A 20,342-nucleotide genomic window follows, 5' to 3' on the forward strand; every position below is an offset into this window, starting at 1 on the left:
ATAAGGTATTATTGTCATTGTGTACAAAAATGGATTTCTCTTAAAATAATATACATTCCACAGTTTAGAAAAATTTCTTTTGAAAAATTTGATCTTATTAATCAAAAAGATTAAGTTTGAAGCAGAATTACTATAATAGCTCATTTTTCACACTAGCTAAATATTTATTTTGGAAAAATACAGCTCAAACAGCTTGCTTTTCAATTCATGAATATTTGAAAGTTCAACAAAAGTCAATATCCCTTGGCAAAAGTCCTTAACTTATCTTTATTAAGTAACTCCTAACCTTTCTGGTACATCAAATTTCTTAGTAGCATGAACGTTCAACTCTGACTTTCAAGAAATGACAACAATATGACAATGAAAAAAATTAATAATTTATTACTTCATTTTCCGTTTAATTTTCCAGGTCATATTTTGTAATAAATTAGTCCATAGTCTACTGAACTCAATCCAAAATGACACTATCGCAACCATGGTAGTACACAAATATTCAGCACTTTTGCAGTATTTCATGACAAGATGGCGGAAAGATCGTTAGAGATGGAAATTTCTATGTGATTACTCCTGTCCCCACTGTGGCAGCTTAAAAAGAAGAAAAAAACTTTAATTTTTTGGGGTTTGAAACTAAATCAAATGAACATTCAAATGAAGATAATGCAATACTGGTAAAATTTCCATTTCTGATTTAGTCACTATTAAAAGTTCTCATTAAACTGCTTAAAGCTGCTTGTTTTTCTCAGCTTTATTTCACTGTAAAATCCAAAACAGCTTGCCTTTAAAAAGTTTACTTTAGCAGATTTTTAGAGTTATTTCCCTTCAAAATGCATACTTACATCTCCAGTTTTGATACCCAGTTTCTTTTCAATATTCATGGCAAGCATCTGTGATCTGAATGCCAAGCCCTTTGTTTTCTCGATGACTTGCTGATAAGGGGACACAGCCTGTGCTCCCATCACAACATGACCCTGTTGATGTAAAATAATCATTCATTTATTTGTACACTCAAATGTGACCCTAAACACTTGTTTTACAACAGAAATACTCTTTTTGTAATTGGAAATTTTCCCCTAAAACAAATAGAAATCAAAACCTAAGGCAATTAAAATATCAAAGTTTGCCTTTTCAATAGCTTAAAAAGATTAAAATTTAACTTTTCAACTCACAAGTTTTGAGTCAATTTTAGCATCCAGTCGAGCATTTCTTATGAGGTTTACGATCCATCTTTCAGCATCTTCCTCTGTCATATTCAGCTTCTCTGCCAGCATGCTGTAATTGTCAAACATAAAAATAGTGAAGTACTATTACTGTATATCAATTGTCTCTTAAAGGTGCTTTCAATTTACATTATGAACTGCTATAATTCAATTAACTTCAGGGTCATTTAGTTCAAATCTGGAAGGCATCAAAGGAATATCAAAGTAGTAAATAATTCTCAGTGAATTTAGCCTCAATGACTGAAAAATGTTACACCTTCTTAACATTATCTGATATTATCACTTTCCATTCAGACTGTAACTTGTATGTAATATATTAAGCTCAGTTAAAAGATTAATTGTTTATAAAGTGGAAGATATCAAATTGTTTAGGATTTTTTTCTTCTCATTTAAATAATTTTTATTGTACATGTACATAAAAGTACATCAAACAGTAGATGATACTAAATTCGTTTTCTTCTCCTTTCAACAATATTTTATTCCGTATGAAAGGGGCAAACAGATTACACTTATCTGAGCCCTCTCCCACACACACCAAAAAAGCAGTAAAAACACCCAGACTGCTTTTTTGCCTATCAAGCTGTCAGATGAATGTTGATGAACTTACTTAATGCTAATACATTCATGTATTCTACAGAAAGTTTCAAAGATCAGCAGTCGAGCATTCTCGATGAAGTCATCCAAACAGGCCACCAAAAAGAAGTCATTCACCAACACCTGGAAATCCAATAACTTCATTTTAATCATGGACAAATTAAATGTTTAATAAAATATACGTATTATTATTGTAGACTACTTCCAATTTCAAAATAGGATGTTCACTTTAGAACATCTACTGAGCAGAACCAAATCAACAGGATCATTAATGCATTCAACAAAACTTAAATATCATAATTAATAAGACAATAAAAATCCTGCTGTTTGTCTTATCAGGTTCCAAGAGATATATGTATATAAAATGTTATACCTCTTCACATTCTCTAAGTTTCTGTTGAGCTCCATCAAAGTCAAAGTTGACATACAGACATTCCACAAACTCTGTGATAGGGTCCTTATATTTGTAGCTTTCCTGCATTCGTAAAAAGAATTGGTTTAAAAGCAAGAGAGATAACTCTTCTGATGAAATATACACTGCTTGCTTTACATTGTTTAATCACTTGAGAAGCTTTTTTTTCTAGTTTCTGTGATGATTACTGTCCAGTAAAATCTAATCTTGACAGCTCTTGGCAGAAGAAATTTGATCTAATACATGTACATATCATTACCTGTTGAATGACCTTGACTAAATCTTTCATGACCGTCCTTCGTCTACTTTTGTTTGTAATCACTGCTGTGGTTAAGTATCTGAGGATGTGTGGACAGGTGGTCTGGATAGCGTTCAGGTACCTGTAGGTACAAGTCAATGTAGTCATTTACTGCATAACAAATATGACCAAGAAATAATAATGCATATCATGATTTCAAGATTTTTTCATGTTGATTGATGATTTTTATTTTTCATCTTTGAAAGGTAAAACATGTATCTTAAATAATTTAGTGGAAACCATATTTTAGAACACTTCTTGTCTACCAATTCAACCACATGCTTATATATGATGAAAACAAATACACATAGAAGCTTGGCTCAAAGTGCACCAATTGTTGATTGTGCTAAATTTTGAGTGCATTAATTGATGTACATTTACAGTAAGTTTATTTTCAGTTTTCTTACAGAGGCTGGTATATAAACATGTCTATGATCAGATCTCTGCCTTTAGGATGATTGAAGAAGACAAACAAACTCCAGTGAATAAGCCAGGTTCTCTGCTGAAGGTTTTGAAGAGCTGAACCAAATGGCTACAATATAAAAAGAAATTGTTATAAGCACATCTCATATCACATATCAGCAAAACTAATCAGTTCACAATCACAAGAAAACTAATCAGTTTATATGTACTGCTTCTAATGGAAAAAGCAAACTTTATGTACATGTATAAAGGTTATTTTCACCCAATGTTATTTTTGCCTTTTCATACCTGCAAACAATTTTGCCCCATTTTAAATTTGCGAAGCCACGGTTGTGTTAAAGAGGTAGTATGCCTTTTTTTTTTAATTCACCATTTCATTTTGGCCATTAGCAACGAGCGAAAAGGATGAAAATAAAATGGAGTCAAACATTTCTCAGTTATAATTATACAGTACTGACAAGAGAGCAAGTGGAAGATAACAGAGGAAGTTTGTTGTGTACTTAACTTAACATTTGCCTGTAAAACAAGCATTTACACTTCTGTCCCCTATACATGTATCTGTTATTTGAACAGTGATGTCTAGTGTATTTACATTGCTATCAATGATGTCTTTAAGCTTCTGTAGATCATCTAGTGCTGTTTCCCAGTTCTGCATGAGGATTTCTGATGCCAGTTTACCCCACATGGCATCTAGGAAATGACTGTCTGTTGATGGAAGCTGAAAAAAAAGAAAAAGAAAATTTTAGGAGTAAAATGATAAACTATTCTTAATCTGTATTGATATTTAAACATTTCCAAATCAAAAACTCATAATATTCAAAGGCAAAATGCCCAAAATGCAATTAAAAAATTAAACACATTTATAAATCTAAAAGTATTCAATTTATAATGTTCAGAAATATTTATCTAATCTGGTTGTTATGTTTTTCAAAACCATGTCTATTACAAAGAACACTTTTAGCCCTTTTAGTAAATCTTATTGTATAAAATGTTGTCTAGCATGGGATATTGTCATTTTCTATGGAACCAGTGGTCTAGATAAGTCTTATTGTCCTAATGAAGAATTTATAAATGAACAAACTGAAGGGCAATTTCTTTCTTTTTTCAAATAATTCTTTTTAATTATTTTCATAGCTTGTATTATTTATTTACCAAAACTCGGACAAAATAGAGGTATTCAGCTGCTCCTGAATAATTTCCACACTCGTATTGAAATTTAGCGTAAGTGTACAATGTGTCCACCATACTGGCTTCAAACTGAAATACGAAAGAGATTCATATATTATCTTATTGTTTTCCTAAAAATTCCATCGCTTTTGTGCAAATAAATTTTGCTTAATATATCTTCTAATTAACAGATAAATTGTGCAACAAAATGTATTGATTTACCCCATGTTCTTTATTTAGGAATTCAAACAGCTGTCGACCATCTCTATAAATATAAACAACACATTATTACCATCATTTTAATTTTGCAAGGACATGTAACAAACAACTATTCCTTGTTATTAATTAATGGCTCTATATCTACCTTCTTATTAATTAATAGCTCTATATCTACCTTGTTATTAATTAATAGCTCTGTATCTACCTTGAACTTTGCATCTGTCTCACAACTTCTGGGTCTTCAAATATCTTGGTAATCAGTTCAGTTTCTGCCTGTAAACTTTTCAACTGGGCAACAACATCTTGTCTTTTGCCCTTCAAACCTATGGTTTGATAGTAAAATGAAGGTGATCCATTCATAGGATACAAGCCTTTTTATACATATATTACAAACATAGGTAATCAAAGATTACGAAGCTCACCTTGACGAAAGTTATCAGTAAAAGTAATGCAAATCTCACATCATATTTTCTTTATAGTTAGTGTGCATCCTGAAAAAAATATTCATGCAAGTTCTGTGCAAGTAGGTCTTATAGTTCGTTGGGAATTGACCTGTTCCAAAAATTTAACCTGTTCACTAATCATGAAAATGTCTTTCATTTCCTACATCTGAAGCAAGTCTGGAATGCACCATCTATGCAAGTTAAATTATAACAGGCCATATAATTATAGAGCTACTCCAAACACATTGTCATGGTTACTCATTTGGAAAATGTAGGTCAGATCCAGCATCCGAAGCAAGTCTGGTAGTGCCCATCCCTAGATACATCATCCATGCAAGTATGGTCCAGGTAGGGCTTATAGTTACTTGGGAATGGACCTGCTCCAAAAACTTTGACCTGATCACTCATCTGGAAAATATAGGTCAGATCCAGCATCCAAAGCAAGTCAAGGAGTGTCCATCACTAGATGCATAATCCATGCAAGTTTGGTCCAGGTAGGGCTTATAGTAACTTGGGAATGGTCCTGCTCCAAAAACTTAACCTGGTCACTCAATTGGAAAATTTAGGTCAGATCCAGCATCTGAAGCAAGTCTGGTAGTGTCCATCCCTAGATGCATCATCCATGCAAGTTTAGTCCTGGAAGGGCTTATAATTACTTGGGAATGGACCTGCTCCAAAAACTTTAACCTGGTCACTCATCTAAAAAATGTAGGTCAGATCCAGCATCTGAAGTGAGTCTGGTAGTATTTATCCCTAGATGCATCATCGATTCAAGTTTAGTCCTGGAAGGGCTTATAATTACTTGGGAATGGACCTGCTCCAAAAACTTTAACCTTGTCACTCATCTGGAAAATGTAGGTCAGATCCAGCATCTGAAGCAAGCCTGGAAGTGTCCATCCCTAGATGCATCATCCATGCAAGTTTGGTCCAGGTAGGGCTTATAGTTACTTGGGAATGGACCTGCTCCAAAAACTTTAACCTGGTCACTCATCTGGAAAATGTAGGTCAGATCCAGCATCCGAAGCAAGTCTAGGAGTGTCCATCCCTAGATGCATCATCCATGCAAGTTTGGTCCAGTTAGGGCTTATAGTTACTTGGGAATAGACTTGCTCCTAAAACTTTAACAGGGACGCCAACGCTTACGCCCATGCCAACGCTGGAGGTATAGCATAAGCTCATCTCGACTTCGTCGAGGTGAGCTAAAAAAGGCATAAATAACTATCAAGTGCATCTATTGTTACTATAAGATTCAATGATATGAAATGAAACTGACATATTTTCGAGCAAGTATAGTACTAGTGTAGGGCTGTCACGAGTACCCGAAATAACCGAGAACCGCGGTCCAAGTTGTTCGGTTCGGTTCCGGTTCCATTTTTCCGGATTTCGGTTCGGGTCTGGTTTATATATTAGAGTCTGTTCAATACAAAAAATGGCGTCAAAATCAAAGGAATGATGACGATAACAGTGATAAATAAACATCACAACTGAAATCTACTTCATTCCATGACAAAACACTTGTCACAGAAGTATTAGATAATTATCAAAACGAGCAGGAATGGTCAGGTTGTGGCTAATACTAGGCCAAGTCACCGATATCTAGACGTTCGCATGGTTAAGATTTGTTTTCAATGTAAATTTAATGTAACAAATAAAGATTTTTTAAGTTAAATTCATGAAAGTAAGGTTTAAAATAGATGTAAATAACCGACCCGAAAAACCCGGAACCGAACCGAAAATTTACAGAACCGACCCGACCCGAAAAATTTTGGAACCGTGACAGCCCTATACTAGTGTGATATATAAAACTGTACAATGACACTTACTGTTAGGAACATCTTGGTCTGGATATAGATTTTTGTGAACATCCATTGCAAAGTCAACCATGTTTGTGTTACTCAACAAATCTAGCTTGCCTTTTAACATTTCTTTTTCATCATAAAGCTAGAAAAAAAATAAAGATTACAAATGGATCATCAAAACTTTACACAATGAACTGAAAAATATCTAATATCAGCTAAGTAGATTAACTCCCCTTGATTGTGCTTCTCTTCTAAAGGGCTTTTGATTTAGTGCACCTCTAACAAATCTTTTTAAAAAAAAAATACAAATAGGGTGAAAAAAATATCAACCTCGCAGTCACATCTTTTCATTTCATTTGATTGGTTAATCAGGTTAAGCACATTCTTTTGATTAAGCTATAAAGCTTGAAACAGCTTCATTACATGTATATTTATAAAGGCATTCAAAGTAGCCAAGATATTTCAATGCATGTTTAAAAAACAATTATGCCTTTTATATGCCTTTCATAATAGCACTGGTTCTGACGTTTTCCTGGAACGTCAAATATTAAAATCGCGAAAAACGCCTGGAAAACATCAGATATTTCGGACTAGTAAAATATTTGCAAAAAATAAAAACTTTGATGTGCCACTCCATTTTGGAGGAGCTACAATATAGTCTCCTTCACATTCCTTTTCAAAAAACGTTACTTTTAAATTGAAGATATCCTTTTGATTGCACTACTAGAGTCATTTGTTTATATCAGTTCTCATTAGCTTAATAAACAATAGACAACATTTCAAGAAAGTTGAATATCACAGGTCCGGCACAATCTCCTGATTAAGCTATACAGCTTTAATTAGCCATATAGCTTTAATAAGCTATTCAGAATAGCTATACAGCTTTAATTAGCTATATAGCTTTAATAACCTATTCGGAATAGCTATACAGCTTTAATTAGCTATATAGCTTTAATAAGCTATTCAGAGTAGCTATACAGCTTTAATTAGCTATATAGCTTTAATAAGCTATTCAGAGTAGCTACACAGCTTTAATTAGCCATATAGCTTTAAAAAGCTAATCAGAATAGCTATACAGCTTTAATTAGCTATATAGCTTTAATAAGCTATTCAGAATAGCTATACAGCTTAAATTAGCTATAAAGCTTTAATAAGCTATTTAAAATAGCTTGATTTAACTATTTTATCAGAATTTTTTCTTACATGTGTTATTTTTGCAGCATGTACAAAAAGTCGCACATTGGTGCAGAGGTAGTATTCAACTCTGCTCTTCTGAAAACATTGCATGTAAAAATCACTCATAAAATTTTTTGTACTCAAAGTTCTAAAAGTTTGGGGCTATATAAAGCAATTGCTTTGTGACCATACAGTTACTTCTTGCGTGAAATTATAAAGGAGGTAAATTCTGGTCAACAAGATAATTAATTGGTAATAACTGTACTTAATGTAAAGCAATCGTATTTACCCACGCCTCAATGCACACTAGGTGTTGTGCAGTTATCCAAACAATAGAAATAAATCTTTTGCTTAAAAGTATTCAAATGCTGCAATGTAAAGACTAATTTTGAGTTTGGTTGCTTTTTTGATAGTCTTAAGTACATATCTGAATAGTGATATACTTGCAACTTACAAGACATTTTTTGAGAAAAACTGCATATAAATAGCTAATTCAAGCTATACAGCTTTAATCAAAAGATTGTGTCGGACCTGTATCAGTCTAAAGCCAGCCCCAACTTATAGTTGGGGCTGGCTTTAGTCAGACTGGTTGAATATCAGATAATCATTATTGATAATATTTATAAAATAAAGAATATTTTTTAATTTCTGTAAATTTTTGGGCATCGGGTCCATTCACCCTCTCTATCTGTTCACACGAGTCCGTTCGTGCAGAGTCCATTCACCATAATTCTTGTTTGCCCTTTACCCCGTTATCATGTATATCCCATTCACCCTATCAGAAATATTTTTTGCTAACATTATCAGTGAATTTTAAGCCTTTTTTTTAATTTGTTAATTAAAAGATCTTCAAGTAATAAATACATTTCATTTCAAACAGTATTCACATTATTTCCTATTTTAAGGTTTTGCCAAAGGTCAAGATGTCCAAAAATTTATTTTTACAATAGCTCCAAAACTATGTGGTTTATAAAGTTAAAAACTTTTACAGTTTATAAATATATCATTGATTAACAGATAGAAAGTATCACTTGATAACAAATACTTATAAAAATCTTTATAGAGAAAAAATCTTTTTTAAAAAATGCATATATTTTTTAAAAATGCACCTACCCGGTAATTAATTCCGTACTTTTAGTGAAAGCCATCATTGCAGAAACAATATATGTTTATCAAAGAAGGGCAAGTTGGACTTTGATAGCCTCTGGAAAGTTGTTTTCCCTGTTTATTTTGTCCAAATGTTAAGATTTGAAACCAAAAGTACATTGCAAATGGCGGATTTTATAGGGGTCTTGTCTTTATACAGGTCATGCTTTCAATAACAGCCTTTCAGAGTCCATTCACGTCCAACTTGCCCTTCAATGATAAACATATATTATTTCTGCAAATGATGGTTTTCACTAAAAGTACAGAATTAAGCAGCTGCATTTTTTTTAAAATATGCAAATTTTTTGAATTTGTTTTCTCAAAAAAATTTTTTTTTTCAAATATTTATTTTCAAGTGATACTTTCTATCTGTTAATCAATGATATATTTATAAACTGTAAAAGTTTTAACTTTATACCTCACATAGTTTTGGAGCTATTGTAAAAATAAATTTTTGGACATCTTGACCTTTGGCAAAACCTTAATGTTTATCAAAGACTTCATTAGTTTAATTGCTGTTAATTTAGTACTTACTGTAAATTAGGGAACATTTACTATGTTTGTTAGTATTTAAAGGTTCTTATAACATGTATGAAGGATCATCAAAAAGTTCCTGGACCAATGTGATAAAATCAACACTATGTAGTTTGTGCTTACAAAATTTATAAGGAACATAAATCAACAAAAGTTTCAGAAATGTTGAAAATTTTAGCTTGATACGTTGATAATTTGCCAAATTATTCTAAAACAAAAAAAGTCATTATGTGATTACCCGGCGCAATCGCCGTTTAGTTTCTTCACGTCCGACAACGCCATTGTTTCTCAACGTCCGCCCTCTCTACCACATACACTTATCTTGATCAGATAGCCTTGAGTTAAGTAAGGTTTTAAGCCCGTCTTGTTTATATGACTTTACAATGTCGTGAACAGCTGTTTTCATTGCATATAATATTGTAAATGGATCTATACATAGGGAAAGATCCTCACTTAATTATGCCAGAATACTTAGCTTGTTGGAGTTAATTTTCTACCCCACATGGTCAACGTCACTTTTTGACGTGACTACCATTTGACACCCTGACTACAAATTGACATTACCTGTGCATCTTTCTTCTCTCTGATTCTTTTGGGGTATTTAAAATGAGTACTCTGGATGCATTTTATTTTTCTGTACCCTGTTTAAACATTCCCTAGGTCTACACCAGTTTTTCCAGACGCAAAACTTTATAGAATTTTTGAAAAAGAAACCACTCCCCCTTTTTTGACGTCATGTTCAAGCCCTTAATTGTTTTGACATTCCATATAAAATTTACGATAGAATTTTGTAGAACTTACAGAATGGGGCAAAAATTGCAAATTTTAATGAACAATTGTGTTTTACCACATGCCTGAATTAATGGGATCTTTTGATGACAAATGCTCGTATCAAAAGAGTTTTTCTCAGCTACACTCAGTAGTGTTAAATCCAGACCCTAAAAAGGGCATGGTAATCCAATAATCAAAAGGGCACTTTACGCCGCGACAAGATTTCACGAGGGCACTTTTTTAACGTCTTTGAAATTATAAATATTTTCTTTATCATTGTTTATGTACTTAAATTATTATTTAATACTGAAATCTTTAGTTATAATAGTATCTTAAAGAAAAATTTATAAATCTGTCCACTTAATTCATTTAATACACACTGAGATTAATTAATTATGCAATTAGTGCCAAAATTTAAATTCAAATTTTTTAATCAAGAAATTAGTATGGTTATCAAGGTTATGCTTAAAAAGTAATAGGTGTGAATCTTTTTGTCACTTGCTCAAGAATTATTTTAGTTTGGGGTATGAATTTTTTTCCTTGCTTTAATATTGTTATTTGTGTACGAGGTAAATAACAGAACAAAATTGCAAAAGGGGGGGGGGGGTACTTGCATAATAAATGTAGAGGGCATTCTCTTTATTTTGAAAATGATATACTGGCAAAATCAAGTGAAAACTGATCATACCAAAAAATTAAACTTGAAATAATATATAAATTGGTTAAAACTTTTTTTCTGGCTTAGAAACATTGAGCCTCAGGGTGTCAACTCAAAAAGTTAGAACACGTACAGAATCATTGAACATGTTGAAAGAAACTAACTTCATACTTCGTTGTTTCCTAGCCCATTTCACACATAATATTCCGGGTTTTTTTTTTGGTACATTGTAAGTTGACTTAATTCATCAGCAGTTTTATTTTTCACATTTCTTCATCAACTCTGTTTTTTCTACTTTCAATTTAAAAAAAAAAAACGATCCAGATTTAAAATGTGTAACATTTTAATTTAAAAATTAATCTATCTTTGACATTGGGCTAATTCTTGCATAATCAATGCAATCAAATGATATTTTCTCGTGTTATCTCTTATTCCCTGACAGCCTGAGGCATGTTACCTGGCCAGGTGGCTGTGTGCGTTCAAGCGAGAAGTAATTTCCTGTCCTGAATTCACACCTTTGCGTGCATTAAATAAACAAAGGGGCTAATCAGCATGCACTGAATAAACAAAGCCGCTAGTCCATCTTGCCTCTGCTAGACATATTTATTTATTTTTGCAAGGAAAAAAGGGCATGGCGCTGGAAAAAAGGGCATGGCGCCGAGAGAAAAGGGCATGGCGCCGCGCCATGCTAGTTTGCTTTAGATTTAACACTAACTCAGGTAGAAAAAATGCATATTTGAGGCTGCGCCGCTTGGACATAATTGCTTACAAAAACATTAACAATTTATTTAAAAATAAAACTATGATTTATGGTTTATTCTAAAGATAAAAAAGATTAAAAAAAAAGTATTAAAATTCATTGATGTACCTAAAGCGGTTTTAATTTTATGGCACTAGTCCACGACCTTTTTAATAACCCCTCATATGTTTTGAAAATAATTAAGGAAATTGAAAGTGACAATAATTATGTTCATAAGCCATTTCAATTAGGTATAAGCAGCCTCTGAGCATATAGTTTATTTTTTGAAGAATTATAACATTATAGGCTATAACATTACTTATAAATAAACATTGAATACTTTAGTTTTTTTTATTTCTTCATCTATACTGAATAAATTATAATTAAAATAAAAATTACATCCAATAAAATCAAAGGAAATTTTGAAAAAATTAACCAATTAACATATTTTGGCAAACGGACTTTGGCCGAACAAGTTTTAGAGCGAACAGATTCTGGGCAAATGAGAATTAGAGTGAATGGCGTGAAGTGCAAATGTGTTTTAGGTCAAATGAACATACATTCAAATTTTTGTGGCAGGGTTGTCCCTAAGATTTAAAATAGCTGGGGACGTCAAATAGGTAGAAGGGGGTCTGAAGTTTCTCTTCTAAGAGGAGGTAGTCCGAAATATCTGACGTTTTCCTGGCCTTTTTTAACGATTTGATATTTTAAGAGCCAGAAAAACGTCAGAACCGGTGCCATTACGAAAATTGGGAATTCACCGCCTCCAACCGGAGGCGGCATTCTCAGGTTGATTTTCAATACTTGCGAACCGAACTAAATGCTGAATTCACAACTTATTAATAGTACAATGCCTTTAGTACTCACCAACATAATTTTTATGGTTTTTTTATGAAATATACAGTCTGGTGAAAACATTTTATCAGAATGTCGAGTTTTCGTTTCATTTCATGCATTTTAAATCTTGCAAGATCTGTATCAAAAATGTGGAGTGATATTTTCCTTTCATCGATATTGGTGAGTACTAGAACAATTGTGCTACTGATAAATTGTAAGTTCAGCATTTAATTCAGTTCGCAAGTATCAAAATGAGCTCTGGTTGGAGACAGTGAAATTTCCAGTTTTTGTAATGGCGCCGGTTCTGACATTTTCCTGGTACGTACAATATCAAAATCGTGAAAAAAAAACTGGAAAAACGTCTGATATTTCGGACTAAAGAGGAGGTTGAGGGGAAATACCAGAACAACCAGGGGATTATGTCATAACAGGCAGGGAAATTCCCCGGCCCCCAGGTCTTAGGGAAAACCCTGTTGTACAGATTGAGAAAATGGAGGGGGTCTCCTAATTTTCAAGGAGCCTGCAATTTTCATTGACAGGTCCTACGGACCAGTGGAGCAAAATGGTTTTGGTAAAGATTGGTCTAGTGCGGATTGAAGAGGCGAATCTGTTAAAACTGAATAAAGTATCCAGTACTATACATCTGCACCCGTCCTATCACTTGCCATTTTGATAATATATGAGTACGAAGATGGTGAATAAAGCAGAAATGTGCCTTATGGTGCGTCATACAATACTTTGAGAGGTATATTATTGGACCTAATCATAAAACTTTCGTTGGCATGGTTAGATATAAATAACTTGCCTCTTTCACAGATAAAAATTCTAATAAAGGAAACACTAAATGCCGGTCCAAGTACTGGCCCATACGCGTGGTCAAGTCGAATTCCGCCATCTTGCCTGAAAGACAGACTAAACGTGAAAACCGAAATCAGATATTATATTTCCGGAAAAGTTTTAATCTTGTTGTATTGAAGAAATTTATTGTAATTTCTTTGTGTCTGTTACTTTAAAATTTGCAACTTTTTAAGGTTTTATTCTTTAAAAAATTTCCCAGATAATATGAGAAACAAACCTTTAACTCTTTTACGCACGATCTATCTGAATTTTTCACATTCTCACAAAGGTCATGGTCATACCTTACCTTGTACAGTATTCTCTTTCTTCTTGAGAAATGAGAAAATAACCAACAGAATGGTGGGTATTTAATACCTTTACATATTTATTTGTGGACAATGGATGATGCAAAGTTTGAAGTCGAAGATAACAAACAGTCATACGTTCCAAAAGAAGGTAAACAGAAAGATGTTACTCTGATCAGAATATTAATAGAATGTCTAACATATTAACATGATTAACCATGAAATAGGGGTTGATAGTTGTAAAGTCAATGTAATATGACACAAAATTATTTTTAAAAACCTGTCACAATGATATTTGTTCTATGTAAAAAGGAGATGGGTGAACAAGGCATGCGAATTGCCTGTGTAAATGTATAAAAGTCATGTTCAGTTTGTGAATTTAGAGTATTTAGAGTAAAGTTCTTATTATTGAAAGGTATGAATTCTTGGCATTCTTACCCAAACAATAAAAATCCTGAGTATTATTATTTTCTTAGAGACTTAAAGGTGCTTAGACACAGATTTGAAGTTAATATTTTCTCAAATTTTCTGTATAATTTCATGACTTATATGTTGCTATAGCATTTCATACTAAAATAAAATAAAAATCTTATTTCATCTCGAAGTTATTGAAACTTCAAATTTCTGGACGCGTTTGATTGACACATCCTTGCACTTTCACAAATTTTAATTTTATTCTTAATACTTAGAAAAGTGGCAATTTTGTTGTGTATTAATGAAAGATATTAGAACTATAATCCAGAAAATTCAGAGTAGAAATGTTCGAAAGCAAAACCCACTCACAGTATTGTCAGTCCGTGCTCAGTGGTGTGTGCAGACTTTAACAATTGAACACACCCGGTGAATCGTAAACATTAACAATAACAGAGCTCGTGCCCTGTTTACAAAAACAGTTTACGTTTCACGGGTGTATTCAATTTGTTAAGCTCTGTACACAACACTGAGCACGGGCTGACGATATTAGTGAGAGGGTTTGCTTTCGCACATTTCTACTCTGAATTTTCTGAATTATAGATGTAATGCTTTTTCATTAATACACAACAAAATCGCTTCTTTTCTTAAATATTAAGGATAAAGATAAAATTTGTGAAAGTGCAATGATGTGCTAATCAACCGCATCTAGGAATTCGTAGTTCCAATAATTTCTAGATAAAATAAGTTTTTAATTATATTTTCGTGTGAAATGCTATTGCAATATATAAGTCGTGATATTATGCAGAAAATTTGAGAAAATATTAACTTCAAATCTGTGTCTAAGCACCTTTAAAATATTTCTTGAAAAGATACAAACGTTGTGTCCATAAAAGTGTTTTTTTTAAGGTATAGTTGGTCTTTGCTCCATGTTTTTGTTTACCAAAATTTAAATAGGTTTACACATGCTTTGAGTACAATGTTTCAAAAAAAAAAAAAAAGAAATGGAGCATTTTTGCCCTCTATGGTGTGTATATGCTATTTCATAGAGGAATAATTGTAGTCTTTGTGAGATGGTTGCAACTGTAGAGATTTTGCATGAAGTATACATTAATGTTCACTGATACATTAAAGATAATGTCATAATGGAGATAAAATTTTTATGGTCTTCTTTGTCACACAATAGGCATTTTTCTCACCTTGTTCGCCCATCTTCATTCTTCAGATGTTCATTTTTCTGGGTTCAGACTTCGTTTTGGCAATGCAACTTGCAAGTGATGTCATGTGACGTCAGAGACTAGACGTACTAAATGTCACGTGCGGTTTGAAGAGCCTAATCTAAATAAAACTGAATATAGGTATCTGCGCTCGCCCTAACGGTTGCACCATCAACATATTATTTTGACTCAAATTTGTCTAAATTTATTATTTCAATCTACAACTTTAACCTAAATGCATGCATCTGTCACGAGAAAAACTAACGCTTACTTGCAGTTTATCCAAACAGTGTTTAAACCGTATGCTATGCCTATCTACTTCTTTAAAAAGAATAGGATTATTATTACTGTGTTTGATTGTGGCAGATATCAGCATAATGCATCTTTCTCAACCTCTATTAAACATTACTTATGACTTGTCTTCATTTGAAGCTCTTCAAATGATTTACAGTCACTTGGTACACTGACTCACTCTTACACAGACCGACTTGTACACAAGAAGTCAAGTCATATACAAAACCCCAAAGTCAACTGGTACACAAGGTTTTTTTTTCTTTTATGTACATAAAATCTTGTAGACAAAAGTAAAAGTCAATTAACTGGTACATGATGTTTTTTTCTCTCTCTACACACATAAAAATTAAATAAAATTCCCCACAGCCATGAAAGAAAGGAAAATTAAAGCAAATAGCTACTGTTTTTCTTCTAACATTGAACTGTTGAATACCTTCTTAGTTAAGATTTTAAATAATTATTGATAAAAAAAAATATACATGTATGCTTTCTTGGATCTGCAGTAAATGCTAATCATGCTCCCACTTGGTATTAGCTAATTATGAGAAACTGCATGTTTTGCAGAGCCTTTTTTAAGATTAGTTTTATGGAATTATTATACAATTGTACTCTATCAATATTTATTTTACAATGTTTGAATCAGTTGATCTTGATACTATTTATAATATATATATATATATATATATATATATATATATATATATATATATATATATATATATCCAGAATGAAAGATCATAAAACTACTAGTATCTTAATCCTTACGCTCATTCTCAATAAAAGTTCAGTTGCTACGATTTAAAAAAAATGTTGTTGTAGCCATATATGGTACAATATTTTATATATAAAGAGAAAAAAAAACCTTGTGTAGGAATTGAAAGTTCACTTTTGTACTAAAAAAAACTTGGACATAAACAGATCACCAACACAAGGTGAGAATGCACACACAGATTTACTGTTAACGTATTCCATTTGGTTGTGTTTTCTTTTTAGCGCATTTGATGGAGAAAAAAACTAATTCAAGTACAATGCTAAATGTCTTGCATATAATATATACACATATATAAATACTTACATAAATAAATAAGAACATTAAAAAATGCACTAAATCAAATCTACATGTATGCTAACTTGTTTAAAAATCAATTTCTGCCAAATATCGTACAAGCTAAATGTAATACATTTACAGTATTTTGTGCATTATCACGATGTGTTGTTGATCTATTTATATCTTAAAGTTAACAAATTTAGCTCCAGACCCTACTGAATACTTTTCCAATCCAGTCTTGGGAATTCTCCACAATTTCAACCTTAAGGTGTTGGTTTCCAGATTTATTTTTTTTTTTGTACAAAAAAAAAATGTATATGGTTTGACTTTTGGGTTTTGTATATGACTTGACTTCTTGTGTATGAGTCGTCATGTGATGATTTGACCGGACACCATTAGAATCTCAAACTGGGACTCATTGTATAGCGTAGATTCAGGTTTGTATTTAGAGCCTGTGTAGGACCACAGTATGCATCCAGTCATGAGTAGATTATTTTTCAATATTTTTATGTTATCTTTTAACTTCATGTGCAGTCAACCGCATTTTAGAGTTGATTTTTTACTGCACCATGCCATGTAGAGCACAGGAGAAGTTTACATTATATGTTTTATTTACAGTTTTCTTTGATACGTTATTTTTTATTGATATTGTAGACCCAGTATGTCCAGTAGAGTGTGCCGTCTGTCTTCAACCATGTATCCATCCTGTCCAGTTGCCCTGTAGACATATATTCTGCTTTTTGTGTGTCAAAGGTGCTGCTCATCGGAGCAAGAAATGTGCCCTCTGTCGCCAGGAAATTGAGGCAGACTTCTTTAATAATCCTAAACTGTTACGGTATGAAGATTTAGAAAAGACAACCAAGTTTGATAACCAATACCAGTGGTTTTATCAAGGTGGAAATGGATGGTGGCAGTATGATGACAGGACCAGTCAAGAGTTGGAGTCTAAACACAAAAATGGGGAAAAAGTTTTTGAAATTCTGATTGCAGGATTTCTGTACATAATTGATTTTGACACCATGGTACAGGTGAGACGCAATGACAGGTCAAGGAAGAGGAAGATTAGGAGGGATCTTGTTTCCATCCCAGGTGTGAAGGGAGTTGCAGGATTAAAGTATCCAAAATCTACCTCCCCATCTAATGGAAGGCCAGTGGGAGATGGGAATGAACAGTCTAGTCAAACCAATAATCCCACATCAAGAACTGCAAACACAAACAGACAAGTTCGTCAACCTGTTACATCCCATGGCCAGCCTTCAGTGCCACACACCCCCAGTAACACCCCCCAGAATCCCAATACTCCTGTAGACAGTCCACCTAGTAGTGTTCAGTCCTCTCAACAAGATCTCATCAATCAGCTACAAAGTCTCAACCTACCCAGTGATGACTCCGACACAAACGAAGCCCCTGTAACAAGGCAAGTCCCAAGTGGAAGTAATGGCAATAGTCCAGTCTCTTCTAGGACTCGTAGTTCTGTTAACGAAATAGTCCGTCCAGGAAACCCAGCTAGTAGTCGTAATAGGACAAGACAAACCATACAGTATGTTGACTCTGATTCCAGTGATAATGATGTTGTGTAACATTTTAATCCACCTTTATTGGGAAAATAGTTTTTAAAAAATCAGAAGTTAAATTTGGAGTTTTGGGCAAAAAATAAACAGTATTGGTTGTCATTATAAAAATCTTGTTCCAACATTTTATATGTTGTAACAAATACACGGACAGGGCAGGCATTATTTGTTTTGTCCGACTCTTCATATGTTTAACTTAACTGTTGTGTAACTTTTAAAACTTATAGTACATTGAAACATTCTAGTTGGGGGATTTTTACTTACCTATTCCTGAATTTGAATTATTTTACTTTCTGTATGACAATAATGTCAATTAATTCAGCTAATTACTGCAATTCATTTATACTATCTTGTCTAATTGGTAACATATTATTATTTCCATCGTATCAAAATTATATCCTTCTCATCATTTCAAATCTTCTTTTAAATACAGAAATTTAAAAGCTAGAGTAAAAAGTTTAAGCTGTATAAAAACACACAAGCTCTCAATATGCTTTCTATGACTTTGTATAGATTAATAAGTTTTGAAAAGCTCAGATTATACTGCTGTTAGAAATGTTTGTAAGTTGTTGTCTTATTATTATGTAGTGCACATTTTATTATTTGTGTTCAATATATTTAAAAGTTTATTTTCCTGTAGAATTTTTTTTATTTATGAGGACTGTGTAAAGGGGCTAATAGCATTTAATGCATTATTTATGTAGAGGATATGTTTACAAGTACTTATTCACTGTGTGTGATATACAAGTTCATGCGATTAAAAAAAGTGCTGTTTAGACTTCAAGTTGTTTCCTCTTTTCTTTCAAAAAAAGGTTTTAAAAAAATTGTCTTTGTTCCAACTTTTTAAGGCAGCTTCATATTTTGGGAGTAATCAGTAAAGAAGCATCTTATCATTACAAAAGTAACAAGATGCCATGGGCCACAATGCTCACCTGAGTCACATTGACCCTGCTTGTCTTCAGAAAAGAATTTTTAAAAGAATTAATATCAATGATATCTTATATCTGTTTATTCTTGATACATATATAGTATGAATTTATAATATTCATTTTGAGGAAACCCAAATAAAAATTGAAGGGATGGGACCTGAAGATTTCTTGATTATCAACAGACAATTGGGGTCAAGCTTATTTCAACATCTTAATACATAGTCAGTGCTTGTTTGTTGGCTGTTCTTAAGAAAACTGTAGTTGTATATTGAACAAAATAATATGTGCTCATACTAAATTTTACAAAATACATGTTCAAAACAAACTTTTAAATATGAATTTATATTCTTTTCGAGGAAACCCAAATAAAAATTGAAGGGATGGGACCCGAAGATTTCTTGAATATCAACGGACAATCGGGGTCAAGCTTATATCAATGTCTTAATACATAGTTAGCACTTGTTTGTTGGCTGTTCTTTAGAAAACTGTAGTTGTATATTGAACAAAATAATCTTTGCTCATACTTAATTTTACAAAGAAGATGTTTAAAACTAACTTATCGCTTTCATTCCTATTACTGTGTTAACCTTGATTTGACCTGTTGAATATTACAATTCATCACTTGGTGTCCAGCTGCAAGTGTACTTATGAATACAATTATTCTAAAACTTGACCCCAGTCTAAGTTAGGTCTGAGCATGTATTTGGTTGGCCTGTCATTTGAAGAATTGAGCAAATTAAACCCATTATAATTTGGGGGTGTCCTCACAATGTTTACCAGAGAAATCTTGTAATTTCATATTGACTTCCCTGTAATTGTTGTAAACTGATACTATACACATATTCAAATTTCTAGAGAGAGAGAAAGCTGATTGATAATCCCACCTCCTTTTAATATTGATTAGGTGATCTAAAAACCACTCTGGGTAAATGTCAAATTCAGGACAGTGAAACTAAAGTGTTGTTTCAATTTTGATTCATGACACCAATACATTGCTTTAGTACGAATCTTTAACCAATTATAATCATGTATTTGTTGATCTTGCTATTGCTTGTAAAATGTTTTGTATCTGGGGCAAAGACATGTAAGGAGGGCACATTTTGTGGTCAGGCAAGTTTTTCACCAGTGGTTCAAGAGCTCAGTTGGTAGAGCACCTGTCTAGAATTCAAGAGACCCAGGTTCGAATCCTGGTCTGGTCTGTACATTTTCTCCCTGTTACAATCTCAACATTCTATAATATCTTGGGATGAAAGAACATTGGCAATTAAACAGGAAAAAAATGCCCACAGTTTAATTT

The 20,342-nt window shown here is 32.8% G+C and overlaps 2 protein-coding genes across 2 annotated transcripts; one reads left to right on the plus strand and one right to left on the minus strand.

The window, feature by feature from the left end:
* Positions 1–361: 361 nt before the first annotated feature.
* Positions 362–13,337, minus strand: LOC133176996 (eukaryotic translation initiation factor 3 subunit E-like). Its single transcript, XM_061312071.1, has 13 exons — positions 13,239–13,337; positions 6,597–6,714; positions 4,536–4,653; positions 4,334–4,376; positions 4,097–4,201; positions 3,537–3,662; positions 2,929–3,053; positions 2,483–2,603; positions 2,185–2,286; positions 1,825–1,934; positions 1,167–1,269; positions 837–968; positions 362–585 (listed from the first exon to the last, which is right to left on the minus strand). The coding sequence occupies exons 1-13, from the start codon at positions 13,326–13,328 to the stop codon at positions 562–564; spliced, it is 1,317 nt and encodes a 438-aa protein (XP_061168055.1). The 5' UTR covers positions 13,329–13,337; the 3' UTR covers positions 362–561.
* Positions 13,338–13,569: 232 nt separating this feature from the next.
* Positions 13,570–18,900, plus strand: LOC133177127 (E3 ubiquitin-protein ligase rnf146-like). Its single transcript, XM_061312226.1, has 2 exons — positions 13,570–13,726; positions 17,200–18,900. The coding sequence occupies exons 1-2, from the start codon at positions 13,669–13,671 to the stop codon at positions 18,123–18,125; spliced, it is 984 nt and encodes a 327-aa protein (XP_061168210.1). The 5' UTR covers positions 13,570–13,668; the 3' UTR covers positions 18,126–18,900.
* The last annotated feature ends 1,442 nt before the right edge of the window (positions 18,901–20,342 follow it).

Source organism: Saccostrea echinata, unplaced genomic scaffold (genome assembly GCF_033153115.1).
Source record: "Saccostrea echinata isolate AGI-Se365-2 ecotype Australia unplaced genomic scaffold, CSIRO_AGI_Sech_v1 ptg000086l, whole genome shotgun sequence".
Taxonomy (NCBI): Eukaryota; Metazoa; Mollusca; class Bivalvia; order Ostreida; family Ostreidae; genus Saccostrea; species Saccostrea echinata.